Raw genomic sequence first — 16,896 nt, forward strand, 5'->3', positions numbered from 1 at the left:
AAACGTTGTGTTGGTTTTGAACGTATTTGTCATTACCTAGCATATTGATTACTTCGTAAACTGAAGCCATGTTCATTTTAATACCAAGTTTATTTGTATACAGTAGGCTAACTTTTTACAGCAGTGAGAGGAGAATGTATGTATGTCCACACAAAAGTACACCATCACCTCGATTATTCGCGGCTGTTGGGGTCCATCAAAAAGCGTGAGTTGGGCGATTTATCATAAATAAAAGTGATTACTGCAAATGAAAGGCTGAGCAATAAAAATGTAATTCAAAACTATATTTTAAAGATGTATGGAATGCAGCACATGCTGTGTTTCTTTGCAAAAGATGTAGCTAGCTATTGTAAACCAATTTTTTTTTCTCTCAACCCGACGTGATCAAATACATCAAATGAAAGCATTCCTCCATCACATGCACACTACAGCAGGGCTATTGAGGCCACACTCAACGTTCATGTTTTTGTTGTTCAATGAAAGAATAAAGTTCTACTCACAAATGGATTAACGGGTTAAGTCAAAAATGTCATTTTTAAAATTTGTATTAGAAATGTTTGCATGCATGTCTGCTTTTGTTTTGCCATATATGACAAGGTAAATACAGTTAAATTACCCCAAAATTTCCAGTTTATTCCCGTTAATTCCCGTATATTCCCGTTAATTCCCATGGAAAGTTTCCAACTTTGAATATTCCCGCCATTTTGCAACCCTACCTATTGGTAATGAAATGTATCTGTAGAATGAAGTTTGAGTCAGTGAAAAAGAAGAAAAATTATTTCTGGACACAGAGGATTTAAAATGTTGAGATTTGACTCGTATGTACAACAAGCAAACACTCACAAAAAATGCCTTATTATCTACTTTATTAACTACCTACAGCATGCTGCTTTGTATACATTTATCATATGCAGAAACTGATAGTTTATTATAAGATGTTGTTTTGTTTCAGATTCAGAAGTTGTCTTTCTTCTTTAAACCTGTGAAGTTATGCAAGAAACAAGTACTGGTAAATAGCAAATGGGTGTATGGCTTTCTCTACCTCCTAGTGTATCTAAATGTAGCACTTGATATTTGGTGACGTTGATATACTTGCATGATTCTTGCACTTTTGGAGTTGGCATGGTTGAATGCATTTATTGTATGGGGTTTTAGATAAAAGTGTTGGCTAAATAAATGAACTGTAAAGGTATTTTTTTTCACTGATTTGTGTACTTATGCAAAGCAACATTGACTGTAGGTTCAGTCAACACAGCCATGTGTGAAGATCCTACAGGGTGCCACCTCTTATCCAGTGAGTTGTAACAATGAGTCATGCCTACATGTAAAAATATTACATATATGAAAAGGAGGTATAAAAGAACAAGTTCAATCTCAATGAGAAACCATCACTTCTCTACCCCAACATAAACCGGACATAGTACAAATGATCTGTCCTTCTTGTGCACTATGTATTCACAAGCCTCCGGATCAAACACTTTCAGGCAGTAATCAAGGCAACGCGTGGGGCTTGAATTCCTGAAAATACACACTAAACGGTAATATGTAGATACCATAGTAATTTACGATTTTTCAAACTATTTAAAAAACTGTAATTTTGTGTTCTCCTACAGCATGCTACGTCTCATGCACATGACTTACAGTCATAATGCATCCAGTGTGATTATTTTAATATTTTTCTATTCAAGAAAACATGTAAATATACCACAAATATACTCAATATCTCTGTGTTTTTTTCTTTTTGTCTTCCTCCAGAAGTCATTCATTTTTGGAGCAATGGGCATTTTTTTGTTCAATTAAACAGGCTCTTTGACAAATGGGACATTTTTTGGACTATTGAGGTTTCAGATTAATGGGTGGTTGGACCAATGGCACCGGAGAAGGTACTGATCTAAGGGAACATACACACACTCTCATCCATGCCATATAATGAGTTCAAACTAAATATTAGAATTTTTGTTCACTAGCAAACCTCGCATTTTATAACAATTATCTTCAACTTCACAGCTTACATTACTTAATCCCATCAATACCCCAAAACAGCTACCAACAAACATTTGTTACCAGAACTTAAAACTCACCATACAGTCAGTTTGAATTGTGTTTAGGTAAGAAATTTAAATATAGGGAACTGTGCTTTTAATGAAGGGCTCGGTCTTTGTATCAGTGTGTCTGCAGGGACCTTTGGCATTAAATAAGGCGAAAGGGTGGTCATTTTACTGGAAGAGGTCACTACTGTTTGTATTTGCTTAATAATACAAACTTGTTTGAGGAAAGTTAGTTCCTTTGCTTTTACATGACTTTGAAAATGTCAAATTATTTTGGTGCCACTCGACATTCTGACAGACATTTCATACTCCGTCTGACTTTCTACTCCCATTCTTTTTGAAATAAAGTTAATTTAGTGTTTGCTTTACTTTACTACATTTTGAAACATCTGCTAAATTCGTATCAGCTCTGGACTTCCACTGCTGTTAACCAGCACATCTTTAAACAAAATGTAACTAACTTAAACAAAGAAAAACATTGAATTTTGAATGGAAACACACAGGATTCTCAATTTGTCCAACACTTTTATGGAGGATGCAAATTAGCAAATGTTAGCAAGGTAGCATGCTGAACTATGGTGAGCATGGTAAATATTGTACTGCTAAACATCAGCATGTTTGTACTTTAATTGTCAGAATTTTGCCATGCTGGCATGAGCATTAAGCCAAAAGCCAGCACACTGTGCCTACTGCCTCACAGCTAGTGTGGCTGGAGTCTAATTCAATTCAAATATGCAGAGCTGCACAGATTTACATGCTGACTTCTTTTTGTTCAGTGTGACACCATGAAACTTTCATTTTGAATGACATTCTAGTTTGTGTTCGATGTTGAACACTTTTACACTGATGCATTTTGTCTGTCTGATCTGCATCATCTTGATTTTTTTCAAACTTTCCCCACAAAACCAGTGACCTGCGTTCGTAACTTGTGCAACAACGACAGCATGACTATTAAGTTAAATTAAGTTCTCTGTATAAACTGTCAGTAACATCTGGTTTAATTAGTGTGCAAACACAAATAATGGTCAGATTCTAATCAAGTTAAGGGGGTACTCCCGAATTTAGAATTGCACTTTCATAAAGATAGGGGAATCAGAAGAGACAAGCTTAAAACTTAATGGACAAAATCAAAACAGCAAAGGCCTGGATAATTTGACTTCGGGTCTTGAGTATGAGTCAAGCTCCAAAACACTGGATCCTACATTTCCCATAATTCAGCTGAATAGTGTCTTTTGTGAGACAGCCCCTGGCTCATAAATGCCTACATCTTTTACACCCCACAACTGAGGCGTGTAATGGAGGCTCTCTGGTAAACAATGTAGGTCTCAGCTCAAGCAGAGATTACCCTGACAGGGTTATTTTTTCAAACTTTGGAGAGCTTCCTCCAGAGTCTCAGAAGACATTATACAACTGTTTACACATTTACTTGAAAGTAACTGATTTAAACTGTTTAAAATATGTGGAGTGCTCCTTGAACATGGTTTGCAGAAGTATTTTATTTTCAATTTCTGGCAGCTGTGCTTCCTGCTTGGTCGTGTATTTCAACACACAAAACAAGTTTCCTGGTGAGAAGCCAGTGAGGGATCACATCTGCATGCTGTACTTCAAACCTTCAGACCACTCCATCACTTCCCTACTGCTCCAAAAATTGGACACGATATGGCTGGGTTGCCTTTCTTGTGCACTTTGAATTCACAAGCCTGCGAGTCAAAAACTGACTCGCAGTCGGCAGGGAAGCGCGTGGGGGTTGAATACCTGCAAAAACACAGAAAACACACAGCAAACAGTAGAATATGTAAGTCTAGTTTTAATTAAATTTTTTACCCATTTAAAAACTTCAATGTTGAGATCTGTGTACTCACCCAGCGCAACACCCATCGCAGGTACAGTCCATACAGTTACTGTTTCTCCAAGAAGATCCAAATGTATGCCATGTATTATCCACATCGTCCTGACAATGGGTCATGCCTATGGGGGCAAGGAAAGAGTGGTAAATATCTTTCAAAACATATGTGTATTTACCACAAATATACTGTATGTGGGTGTTTTTCTTTCCTTTTACCTGCTTTTATGGCTTTATTGTAGCATTGAGCTATTGACAGTGACACCAGAGCACTGAGCAGCAAAGCCAAAGCCAAATATTTCTTCATGGAAAAATTGGAAACAAAAATCACAGTTTTAACATTTGATCTCAGCATACTGATTCCAGTGAGATATGTATAGAGTGGTGCAGGAATGAACCCTAAAACCTGGACTTCAGGTTTTCTCGTCTAGAAGTTGATGGGTTTTTTTCTTTGATGCCTAAAATAAGGTCTGCGGTTAACTCAAGCTTAAGCAATTCAAATGTTTTTATAAAAATACATCAGTAAATATCCCTCTCATGAATTTTTAAGCTTTTACATGTCTTTAAAAAACAGTTGCTAATATGTGGCTAAATAAGACTACAAATGTCATCAACCAACTAGTCCCTGTTGCCATTTTGACAACCATAGCTTGAGGTCCATGCCATAAAATGAGTCAAAACTCATTCTTAGACACTTTATTCACTAGCAAACCTCACATTTAACAACTCTCTTCCCCTCCATGATTTACATTACTTTATCCGTTCAAACACAAAAATAGTTGCAACAAACAATTTCACAACTTAATAATTTTAAACTCACCATAGTGGCAGTTAAATGCGTCCGGCTTGTAATGTGTGAAGAGATTAAGATGTAGGCAACTGCACTTTAATAAAGGGCTCTGTCTTTTAAACAGTGTGTCTGCAGGGACCTTTGGAATTAAATAACGGGCATGTGAGGAAGGGGCTGTTTACTGAAAGAGGTCACTACAGTTTAACACAACAAATAAAACTATAATAAAACTAGAACAATGTAAGTCTTTTTTTAAATAGCTCAGGTTGATTTTGGGCTATACAAAGGAAATTGAACAGAACAGTCTAATTTTACATGACTTTTTGGAGTGAACATGTCTTTTTTCACTCTCAAAATAATAACTGAGGCTAGAGTTTGACTAATTACCTCAATTATCACTAACTACTTAAGTAAAGTAGAAAAGTGCATTTAAATCATGTATTAAAACAGCAACGCGATCATTCACAGGCATTATTTTTATATTGTTAGGTAATTAACATCGAGTATTTTTGTGAAGGGAGTAAATGATCCAGACGATGTAATCCTGTCCATGTTTTGCATCCCTCTCTGACGTGCCACAAACGGGGTTGCCAGTTTTCTTGAAATGTGGCCCTGACTGTCCTCCTTCTTTTGTAGCGAAAAGGAGGGTTGTGGTGCATAACATGGCAACAAATCGCACAACAGAAGGAAGTAAGGGGCTTTTGCGCACTGAATATTTGGGGTTTATAATAACCTTTGGAATAAGCAAATAAATACGTATTTCTTTGGTCTTGTTTGGCTCAAAAGAAGAATTTAAACCGTCTCGACAAACATGGAATAATAGAGCGAAAAGGTGAGCAGAAGAACGCAGCGATAAGCGCCATTTGGGTAGCTTTTAGCTTGCTATGCTAACGTTAGCATGCCAGGCCAGCCCATATTCGCCAGTCCCTTTACACAGAGTTCATGATAAATATTGAATATTGATCAACAACCACGTAACGGCATATATGAACAAGACACGTGAAGGGTTTATACGTTGTATTCAACCCTAAACGGGTCTTAAATAAGATCATTATTATTGTAGTGAGGGGTGGTGCTCACCGGGGACAAAGCGAAAGCATGTTTGAACGTCACAGGATGCTTTAGGGTTTAAGTTAGTTAATCTGACCGTTATTTTCTCGAGTAGTTGTTTAGTCTATCACGGTAAATGATGCATAATCAGTGGTAACGTCATCAATTGTTTTATTTCATGTCAAAACCTAAATATATGTAAAATATAACAGTAGTAACGTAGGAGTCCAACATTTATTCGCATTTAAGATACTTGAACAGAGTTTTTTGGGATATGCTTTAAACAAGTTCTGTAAATAACCAATCAATTATAAATTGCTGCCCCATAACTTTTCAGCTCTAGATTATGTTCAGCATCACTATTGCTGCTTCGTAGAACCGCCCCCTTTCATATTGTTTAGTTCCTCGTGGAAAGGCAGTAAAATGAATTGTTTTCTCATCCTATTTCCAATAATACATTTTGGCTCCTCTTTTCCAGTTTAGTCTGAATCCACGCAAGTTGTTGAGCTCTTCCCGGGGCCCTTTGGGGCCCAGGAAGACGATGCATCGGGGTGGGGATAAGGACTTCCAGATATCTGCACGAAAGATGGGCACATCCTTGCTTTTCCAGCTGTCAGCTCATGAAAGAGAGTTGGATTTGGTGTTTTTGGACCACAGCTATGCCAAACCATGGAATGCCCACCCAGATGCCAGCAGTGCCCGGCCCACAAGGACACTGTTTGTTACCCCTCGTCGCCAGCCCGAAGCCTTGTCGTAAGTCAAGAAAAAGCTCCTATCCTTAATTTCTAACTGAAATGAATCCCCTAGTGATCAGTTTGATCACTTAGCTATTTTCTGCCTTGCAGTAACTTGATATTGTCTTTTCTTTGTCTGCAGAGACTCTGATTCTCTATTAGATGTGGAGACCGTCACACCAACACCGGTTCCTCTCTATGATAATCAGAAAGCTCTTAGTGTGATGAAGGAGTGTGAGCGGCACGTTCTGTTTGCTCGCACAGTTGCTGAGAGCCCTCCACCCCCCGATGACTGGGAGGAACATGTAAACAAGTAATCAAACATCTGGAACCACCCACTGTTCATTTATCATTCATCGAGACAATGTTGAAGGTATGTAAGTTAAAGTGCTTATTTTTGACTTCATCATTATTTGTTTTCAGGACTGGATGGTCAGTGGCCCAGAACAAACTGTTCAATAAAGTCCTTAAAGCTCTACAAGCTGAAAGACTCGCCCGTCTGGCCAATGAAAATGTAAGTTCTGAAAGTTTGATCTAAATCTGTTCTCAAGAGCTTTAAATTAAAGACATTGTACAAGTTCTTCAGCAACATTTGTGATCGCTGGATTGAAACAGTTGTTGCTCTTTGAAATCTACAGTTATTGTGCAGCGTACATGCAATGCTTTATATGCAACAGTGTGTTTGCTTTCCCACTTGTTTGATAACAAAGGCGCTGTTAAACAAAATATACTGTACGCCAATGACTGTTTGGACTCTATAGAGTTTATGTAGCGTATTCACTAGCAAGGACCACTCCATCAAATAGAAGCGTTTAACAGATTTATTGAAGGTAAACGTGATTGAGATTTAAGGCTTGAACTTCGTGTAGCTCGTCCGGTTAGATGAATGAGTTGTGGGGAGCGTCGATAGGGAATCCGCCGTAGCACCCGGGCACGGCGAACCCCCTCAGGACCGTACGTAAAGGAGAGATGGCGAGAGAGAGAAAGAGGAAAAAAATGGAGAGGAGGGAGGGATACCAAATATGAGAGCGGAGCAGAAGAAGCGGGTTAGGTGGGTATTTATGGATATGCAGGAAGTGGTAGGGTTGAGGAGTGGTCCTGCTCCCGAAATTGCGATAAGTATCTTCAATAGTCACTGCTTTATTGGATCGTGTTTATAGACTTGGATGATTTTCTTCCATCATACACCCCACAAATCAATGCAGCTGTATCTCAAAGGCTGTTGCAAAACAGTGTACCTGTTGGGAGTCATTTTTCCAGAGAAAAAAAACGTACAAACCAGTTCAGTATGTTTTGGACACTAAAAGCACCGGTTTTAGTGTCCATTTTTTAAGTCTCGGTAAAGCGTCATCTGTGTGTGACTAAAGCCATTTGTAAATTGCCTTTTGTTGCCTCTTTGTGTGATCTTGTTTCTCTTAGGCTTCCAATGAGCCAATCTTGCGGAGAATAGCTGTGGACAAGTGTGCCAGGAAGGTGCGGCATGCATTGGCCAGTGTGAACTGGGACACCAAACTGACGCAGTGGTTACACACGACCATGATTGAATCCTTGAGCCTCGCTATGCTTGCTGCTTACCTGGATGTGTTGCAGACTCTCAAAAGCAAGGTGTGTGTGTGTGTGTGTGTGTGTGTGTGTGTGTGTGTGTGTGTGTGTGTGTGTGTGTGTGTGTGTGTGTGTGTGTGTGTGTGTGTGTGTGTTAATGAAGAGTAAGAACTGGTCTATATTTACTGTCAGATGTCTGCACCACTATTTGCAACATATGGGATTCTTGATTCATTGCTATTTCTCTTTGTTGTCTTGGAAGTTGCCGTTGCTAATTGACAGAATGTTGCTGACAACAGCAAAGACTGGCACTCCCAGTGCAGAGGCCCTGTCACTGCTACTGAAACGGCCCTGGGACCCAGCTGTTGGAGTCCTGTCTCAAAACAAACCGGTAACACTTAACCATTGTAATAGAAAGCATTGTTATACAAGTTAGTTTTTTACTTTGTTCTTCGTGATCTGTAACTGTAACTATAACTTATATGTTTCAGAGCAAGCTTCCTGGATCGCCACTCATCCTAATTGCACCATCGAGCCCAACCAATCCCGCCCTCTCTACTTCACGGCGAATGAGATTCTGGCAGTCGCAACTCTCTTGTTTGGGAAAGGTCTTAAATCTCATTCAGTTAAATCTATATATTATCAGCAATTTGGGTTTTAATAGTCTCAGAAAAGTGCCTATAATAGCTGTTTCAATGTCAGGTCATTCCAGTGCACAGTCACGTGAACAGCGGAGCCAACATTGGCATCACACAGTGCTTGGAGCACATGTTGGGCACGGTCAGAGCCAAGGTCTTGGAGGTAGGATGTTCTTTTTTATTTTCTACTTGTGTGACTGTATTTGCAGTGCGGTGGTGGTGTTGTTTGTGTAGTTGATTTGTTTTTAATGTGCATATTCACTATGGCATTCATTGCATGAAAGACAGCACACTAAGCAAAACAGACTGTCTTTTTTAAGTTTCTTAAACTTACTTCCTAAAAGTACGTTTTTTAAAATTTTGTATGCATTATTTATGGTCAATGCTCAGTATGTGCCCATTAGACAAATTGTGTTAAAATTATAATTATCGTGTCTATTTCTCTTGTGATCATGTCTGTGAAGGCAAAATAGGGGGAAAAAAATATATCAATGTAGAATACAGATTCTGTTATGTTTGACTTTGTAATGGATGTGTCTGCAGCTGTATGATGTCATACATTTAACCACCAGGTTCACAGTCACTTCCCCCACAAACCCATAATCCTGGTTGGCTGGAACGCTGGCGCTCTCATCGCCTGTCACGTAAGACTTCTTATGATGTATCATTGTCATCTAATGTGAGGCTAAGTGATTTTAACACATACAAAATGCGAATTATGTTTTTCTTTCTTTAAAGCTTCTGTAGCTAATGTAATCCTGATTCATTACAGGTATCTCTAATGGAGTATCTGACCGCTGTAGTGTGTCTCGGCTTCCCGCTGCTAACAGTCAACGGGCCAAGAGGGGTAAGACCTTAGACCGTATCTTCCATTCATTTTCATTCATCAGTTTCTACGAAGAACTGACCTTTAGCTTCAAGTTAGTAGTTGTAATGAATGTTAATGGGCTACTGGTTTGCAGGATGTGGATGACCCGCTGCTGGACATGAAGACCCCCGTGTTGTTTGTGGTCGGCCAGAATGCTCTGCAGTGTAGCATCGAGGGCATGGAGGAGTTCAGAGAGAAGCTGAGGGCAGACAACAGCATGGTGGTGGTGGGAGGATCAGACGACAACCTCAGGTCAGTCACAACCTTGGACTAGCGGTTTAACGGGGAGGAAATAAGAGGATATTATATTCTTTCTAGTGGTGGATTTTTAATATTAGTAGAATCACAAAATGTTCTTTCTCCACAGAATCAATTCGACAAAGATGAAATCAGAGGGACTAACGCAGACCATGGTGGACCGCTGCGTTCAGGTTGGTCCTTGTAACTGGAAATGTTCCATTTATACCGTTTGAGTTTCTCAATCCTCTGCAAAGAAAAAAAAAACGCCTATGATGTTGATAACAAAAGCTTTTTTCCTTCTTTCATGACTGATCTGCAGGATGAGATAGCTGACTTCTTGTCGGGTGTCCTCACACGGGCGGAGGGCCATGGCCACGGCTCCGGGGAGATGAGGGACCTGGACACAGAGAAGAAGAAAAGGCCTCGGCGGGAGCTTCCCTTTGACATGGAGAGAGGACGACCGTCCTCCCCTGCACTCAGACTTCCCATCTCTCCTTCAGGTTCAGAGGTCAGTTAACAGGTGCCGCAATTACCAACTTTTTTTCAAAAGTTTAGAAGTGTCACTTTATCCTTTTATATGAATACATTTTTGTAGACTGCATTTTTGTAGGCTGCTTTTTCAATTAAAGTTAAGTTTCTAATGAATATTAAAAGCAATAGGTTTAAATGTTCAATGACTGACACTACATTACGGTTATTTAGCAGATGCTTTTATCCAAAGTGACTAACAATTCAGTATCTATCTACACACCGTAGACGCAGCTATGGGAGCAATTTTGGGGTTAAGTGTCTTGCTCGAGGACACATTGACATGAGACTAGTAGAGCAGTAGCCGGGGATCGAACCGCCGACCCTCTGATTGAAAGCCGGCCCTGCTCTCCACTTAGCCACGGTCACCCCTAATCAAGACTCATCGGGTGTCCCTCCTCTTCACTGTGTCCTCAGGATCTGTCGAGCGTCTGTAGCAGTCCCACTTCAAGTCCCAAACCTAAGACATCTGGTCTCTCTCCAGCACAGAAGTCCAGTCTGATCACAGCCACGCAGCTCCTCAAGACACACATGCAACGCTCTGGCACAGTACTCACTCCTAAGCAGGCTCAAGGTTGGTTCCCCACCACACTCAATTTTGGATGCATTGAAAACACAAAGTACACACTTGTGTTCACGTACACATGCGCGGCAATCCTTTGTACTCATCTGTACACGGCTCTCAATCTTTCTCCACTTGTTTATGTGAACTTGTTGCGATAAGTCATTCACCTCAACTTTGAGCAGAGCAGACAGGGTTGTTTGTGAGATGTAGAAATGTTTGCAGATAAATAACTTTGAGAGATTGTCACGTCACAACATCTGATGGGGAAAGATAGAAAGTGACAATACTCTCCTCTCTCTTCTCTTCCTACAACTTTCTTTTCCGACTTTTTTTTCTCCTTCCTTCATTCCAGCTCAGTTTGCTGCTTTTATGAAACAAAACATGCTTGTGAGGAAAAATCTTCCTCCAGGCACCCCTCCTTGTATTTTTGGTAAGTGACTATCCCTTTTCCTCTCTCTTTTCACTCCTTTCCTGGTTTCCATTGCCCTAATTCTATATGAACATTGTACTGAAATACTGCATTGGCTTCTCACTTAACACCCAATGTCATGCTTTGAATTCTTACATTTCTTAAACTCACAATAGTACATTTTATATTGCTGAACCTTTTTCTAAAGCAGGTTTATATTACAGACAGGCTAGATTTAATATTAATGGTGGGGTTAACGAATGATAAAACAGCCCAGGTTAAAGTCCTCTCAGCAGTCAGGCCAAAATCTGTGTTTGTTTGTGTGGCGCAGTGCCAGTGACCAGTGATCAGATGGAGGGCCTGGACAGAGATGAACTGAGGTCCCATGGCAGGAGGAGGCAGGCGCCTAGTCCCACACCAAGCAAAGCTACCAAGAGAGCCAAGATTAAGGTCACCATTGTGTCCCAAAGCGAGTCAGCAGGGGGCACCATGAGCCCTGCTGCACAGGAAGGTACAGAACCTGGTGTTCTTGTTACATATAGGACTCTATAAGCATTCGTTTGATATAAATTCTCCATGATTTATTCTGTTTTCTATAAACATAGATTGAGTGAGAAACACATTTTTGTTTGGTGTAAATTATTGCTTAAGTAAAAGTAGGACATTTGAAAACCATAAATGGTTTCCCTGGAAAAAGTATGGTGCCTGTAATGCGTGACTAGCCAGATGTGCTTGGTAATTGTTCCAGCCTTTTCCAAAAGCAGCCCTCTGAAGTATCTCTAACGGACCATCATGATGTGATCCCTTTTCCATGTAGTGGGTGTCTCTGGGAAGCCCTTAAGAGTGACCGTGGGACAGACTGTGGCTGGAGCCAAGGAGCTCTCTGGACTTCTCACAGGCCAGCGGTAAGCTAGCCTGCCCTGGTACACACAGGCACATTCAGTATAGAGCGCTTAAACCCGTTAACATGCCTACACCCACGACCCACACCCCCTTTTGGACAAAAGTTTGTCTGGTGCAGAGGGATTGATGAGATATGTAGTCTTGGAGCTGAGCGATGGCCAATCATCACTTGCTGGGGTAGCTCCTGAGTAGATTGGTGGTTATGTGTGTCACTGCAGGTCTGGTAGTCTCTCAGAGGTATCTGGTGCCCTGTCCCCAGGCTCAAGCTCATTCAACAGCGTGCAGCCTTGCATGGTGTCAGGGTCCTCCACACCAGTCCAGGCCCAAGCTCCGGCTACTGCCCAAGGTATCTCTGTCCTGTCCTGCCCTGCACGCCTGTTTGCACTCTCAACTGTGCAGCTAATCTCAGCACAGTAACCTTAACACACAGTGCAGTTCTAACCACTTTGTAGAGTGACAGTTTTGATCACTGGATGAGAACAGTGTGTGAGGACAACATATTTAGGCAAACATCATCATTGATTACCTCTTGCGCCATCGCTGTCTTTCGCTGTCCCGGACCTTACCCTTTGGACATGGCTTTCATATGGCCCGTTTGTGTCTGTGTGTCCATCTAGTTTAGGCCTGCGGGGGAATTGGGTGGGAGCAGTTTGTACAAGGAGTTATTATTTCACCCAAATTTCAGCTCCCTTGATTCATTGTCTTTCTTTTTGTGTGTAGCGCCTTCCGCCAGCAGTCTACTACAAGGCCTAAGTTTCAGTCTTCAGGAGATCATCACCAAAGCTCCTAGTTTGCCCGCCTCAGCAGCCAATACAGGCAGCACCCAGGTACCTCTTGGTTACATTGTTACATTGCACACACGTTTGAATGACCACAATGGAAGTTTTGCTTGTTTTAAGTCCAGTTGCAAGGAATTATGTAAACTTTACTAACAACCAAACCATAAATTGCATAACTTTGTTTAATTTAAGGTACGCAAAGAAGAGGCTAGTTGTCTTTCTTTTTTCAGTCAATTAATAGATAATAATTTAGCCGAGCCAGACAAGGCAATAGGCTGGAATGATTGTTCCTTCTCCTGCCAATAAGCTCTGCCAATAACAACTGACCAATGAGGGTTTACCTCGTACAAGGGCTGTGAAAGTCCCAGTGAAACGGAAGTTAGAGCGTCTTTAGCTTCTGTATTTCACAGTGAAACGGTATATTTGGATCGTGTCCAGTCACAGTTTTAAATCTAATGAGAATGTAGTGTGATGCAGAGGACTGTGACTCCACACACACCTCGTTGCTTAAAGTTGCAGATTGATTGAAGGACAGATATCTTGATTGTTTGAAATTTGTTGGGACTAGCTTACGTAAGCACACTTTCTATATTCTGTTTTCCTTTTAGAAAAGATGATTAGGTTTTGAAATATAAGTACACAGAAATTGTTATATTCAGTTAAAGAGTATATATTCCACTTTATTTTCATTTTTGAGATTTTAGTTTAGTTGTTATGTTGAATTGTGTTGTTATACTGAGAGTGGTTTCAAATATTTTGTTCTCCATTTATATCAATATTGGGTTACTAAATAGAAGAAACACAACTCAGTTTTATCTTAGTGTACCTAATAAAATGGCAACTGAATCTAAATTGTACATACAACAGGAACCTGTGCAGACTCTTACAAGAGTTTACTAATGTTATTGTTTAAGACGAGACCTTTAAACTATTTGTTTATCTTCTTCTTCTCCTCCACCTTCAGGTGGTCTGTGGCAAGCCCCAGGGTCAGGTCCTGAGCTCCGTCTGTACCAGCAGCAGCACTCTGCTCCGGGCGTTGCCTGTGGTCAGCACAGGAGTGGCTAAAACCACCGCCATCCACCAGCTGCTCACTAATGGCGGGCTGGCCAAGCTTGCCAGCAGCCTGCCCGGCTTGGCGCACATCACCAATCAGACCGCTGGTATGTCTCGAACTGCCAAAACACGACGGCCACGTTGAATGCTCAGAGTTCATTCATCCTTTGTTTTTGGAAACACTAGTTCAGGACGTCTGTAGGCCAGGGAGGATTGCTGCAGTAGATGACCGTAGAGGACAGCTCTGTCTGTCTCTGTGTGTGTGTGTGTGTGTGTGTGTGTGTGTGTGTGTGTGTGTGTGTGTGTGTGTGTGTGTGTGTGTGTGTGTGTGTGTGTGTGTGTGTGTGTGTGTGTGTGTGTGTGTGTGTGTGTGTGTGTGTGTGTGTGTGTGTGGTTTGCCTGGAAGAACCTGACTGTTATCAGGTGTGCAGAGTCAGGTGGACAGATGTACAGCATCGGAGGGCAGATCAGTGCCGTTCGAAATGTTTTGTTTTCATGTTCAGAAAGAGCCATATGGGAAATGTAGGGTCTAAAGTTTGAGTTCCCAGCTTATGTTTGATACATAATGTTTAAGTAGAAGTGGATGCAAATGTAAAATAAATATAAATGTATGAAACCATTTGATACAGAAGAATTGTGAATTAAGTTAAAACCAGTATGAGTATGGTTGACCAACTTTAATATGCCTAAAAGTTCAATCCAGACTGCTTTGTATGTCAGATTTTGTTTCTCACTTCATGTTTGTGTTTGCCTCATGTAGTAACATTTTGTAAACCCTTCCATCAAATCACCTGCTTATAATATCCATATGTTTGAATGCTAACCTCTTACAGACATGTGTTGGGAAGCAATAACATTAGCACGTGGCATTACTCAAGCTTTGTCCTGTTGTTACAATAAAGACTGGAATCAAATCATGTTTTCATTGCTCCTGTTTGTTGTCTTTTTCTTTTAGTGTGAATCAGTTATAGTCCACTGTACTGCACCCCTCCCGCCTAATTATATCTCCAAAATTATTTTTACCTTTTTTACCTCTCATTGTGTTCATTGTCCAACAACCTGCTATTGTTTTATTTTGCTGACCACAAAGCAAAAAGGTGTTTCTGATGACTTCCATCAAAACATGTTTGACAACTTTTGGTGGCAAAGTCAAAGGTCCATTTTCACTCAGTGTATTTCGGGGGTTAGCATGTCTAGCTGTTAGTGCTGAGCAGTTGTGTTTGTGTGTCAGTAGGGCAGAAAGCCCCCACTTCCATAACGGTGACCCTGCGAGGAGCCCAGTCGAGTAGAGTGGGATCTCTCAGCCAAGCTGGTGAGGTTGTGACGACGACTCACAACCTTGATCCCAAGGTGCGTGTCATTTGAATGTCTAATAGCCCCGATATTGCCTTGTTTTACTTGAAGCTCTTTATTTGATTGCTAATTATTTCTATTGTTATGGCACGTGTTATTTCATGCAATATCTGCCTTTTTTTTTTTTTGCTTTCACACTGCCCACGTTGTTATTGATACAACCCACGACAATTGGCTAGCTTATGAATATCTTCACTTCCATGGCAACAACAATGCCTTGAAATAATGTTGCCAGCCGCAATTATTTTGTTTTTGTGTGGAGATATAGTAGGTAATGAAAAATGAATGACCTGCCCTAAATACTAATCCTTTACCCAACTTATCGTGGTGTTTTGTAGCTTAAAGTGCGTTTTAAGTTACACATAAGATAATGTACATACAGATGTTTTTACGTTAGGCACACTGATATGGTTCCTTATTGTTTGAAATAACGCTACCTAGATGGGTCGAGTACAGACAGCAGCTTTTACTTAATTCAAAGTTTTGTTTTTTTATTTAGACTTTTTTCCACATTTGGTGTACAATCGTAATAGGAAGTCATATAAAAACTGCCATGACAGCAGAGTGAAAATTACTTCCTCAGCTAAGTATTAACCTTAATCCATCTAAATATGAGGCAGTGTATGAAAGTGCTGCATTCTCATCATTACTGAAGATACTGTGTGCACACTAAAGTTATCAAAGATGTCTTTGTCCTTAAGATTTTAATACAAGCAGGTTTTTATATTTTTGGAGTGTGAGTTTATTAATTCCACTTTGCCCTTTTACAGCAGTGAAAGGTGTCCATGTGGTGATACACCTGATGTAAGCTGGAGGCGTTTGGGAGCCCCAGATAGCTGATGATGAGACTGCCCCCTCCCTGCAATGATATACACACCACCCAACAACATGCAGAACACCTGCTCCACATCCTCCAGAGATCTGCAGTGGAGATGGTTGTAAAAGGCCAGGCAGTCACTGTCGGCTGTGGCTAAGCCGTTGCGTTGCTTAACCCGCTACGCACAGATGGGTAACGCTTTACTAACACTGCAATGGTGGTCTTCATGCTACGGTCTGTGCTCTCTTCTTACACCTTTAACATCCTGACAGCCAGTGAAAAAACACATGATCACATGTTATCCTCAAGGAGGAAATTATTTGTATCGGACTGTGATAATATTGCTGTACAGCCTCCAAAAGGACAGCCAGGATGTTAATTATATTACTCAACTAAAAATAACCATTTAAAAAAAACGTATTTCTTAGGTTATATCTAGTCTAAATACTTTTGTCATACATTTATTTGCATCTTATTTATCATTGGTCTAGATAAGTCAGTTGTGTGTGTAGCATTTTGCTGTCACAACTTGATATTTATGAATATCTCCTTATTTGTAAGCTAACTAGCTGCAAAAAAGCTGCATTACATGAAAGTCTGTCTGTATTTACAATAAACTGTATGTGTTACATTTGTTTCCACTAAACTATTGTATAAGGCAATATTTCCCATCTGCAGTGTATATGGACTTTTTGTTTAAAACAGACACACAGTAAAAAAAAAAAAAGTGTTTTCC

At 40.4% G+C, this 16,896-nt stretch overlaps 1 protein-coding gene across 7 annotated transcripts; it reads left to right on the forward strand.

The window, feature by feature from the left end:
• Positions 1 to 5,333: 5,333 nt before the first annotated feature.
• kansl3 (KAT8 regulatory NSL complex subunit 3) lies at positions 5,334 to 16,885 on the forward strand. 7 transcript variants are annotated; one of them, XM_068702911.1, is made up of 22 exons: positions 5,334 to 5,513; positions 6,210 to 6,484; positions 6,608 to 6,778; positions 6,889 to 6,979; positions 7,885 to 8,070; positions 8,270 to 8,398; positions 8,499 to 8,615; positions 8,710 to 8,808; positions 9,218 to 9,289; positions 9,418 to 9,492; positions 9,608 to 9,765; positions 9,881 to 9,944; positions 10,073 to 10,261; positions 10,771 to 10,855; positions 11,199 to 11,276; positions 11,587 to 11,766; positions 12,073 to 12,160; positions 12,377 to 12,504; positions 12,879 to 12,985; positions 13,902 to 14,097; positions 15,222 to 15,340; positions 16,114 to 16,885. In XM_068702911.1, exons 2-22 carry the CDS (start codon positions 6,273 to 6,275, stop codon positions 16,117 to 16,119), a joined length of 2,550 nt encoding a protein of 849 aa, XP_068559012.1. In that variant the 5' UTR covers positions 5,334 to 5,513; positions 6,210 to 6,272; the 3' UTR covers positions 16,120 to 16,885. The 7 variants fall into 7 exon arrangements, with proteins under 7 accessions (XP_068559012.1, XP_068559008.1, XP_068559011.1 ...); XM_068702907.1 differs by having other exon boundaries at positions 5,335 to 5,513; positions 10,699 to 10,855; positions 16,114 to 16,883; XM_068702910.1 differs by having other exon boundaries at positions 5,335 to 5,513; positions 10,699 to 10,855; positions 15,225 to 15,340; positions 16,114 to 16,883.
• Positions 16,886 to 16,896: the final 11 nt, after the last annotated feature.

This window comes from Cebidichthys violaceus, unplaced genomic scaffold (genome assembly GCF_023349555.1).
Source record: "Cebidichthys violaceus isolate CVI_PGR_0920_01 unplaced genomic scaffold, fCebVio1.0.p SCAF_9, whole genome shotgun sequence".
NCBI classification, from domain to species: domain Eukaryota; kingdom Metazoa; phylum Chordata; class Actinopteri; order Perciformes; family Stichaeidae; genus Cebidichthys; species Cebidichthys violaceus.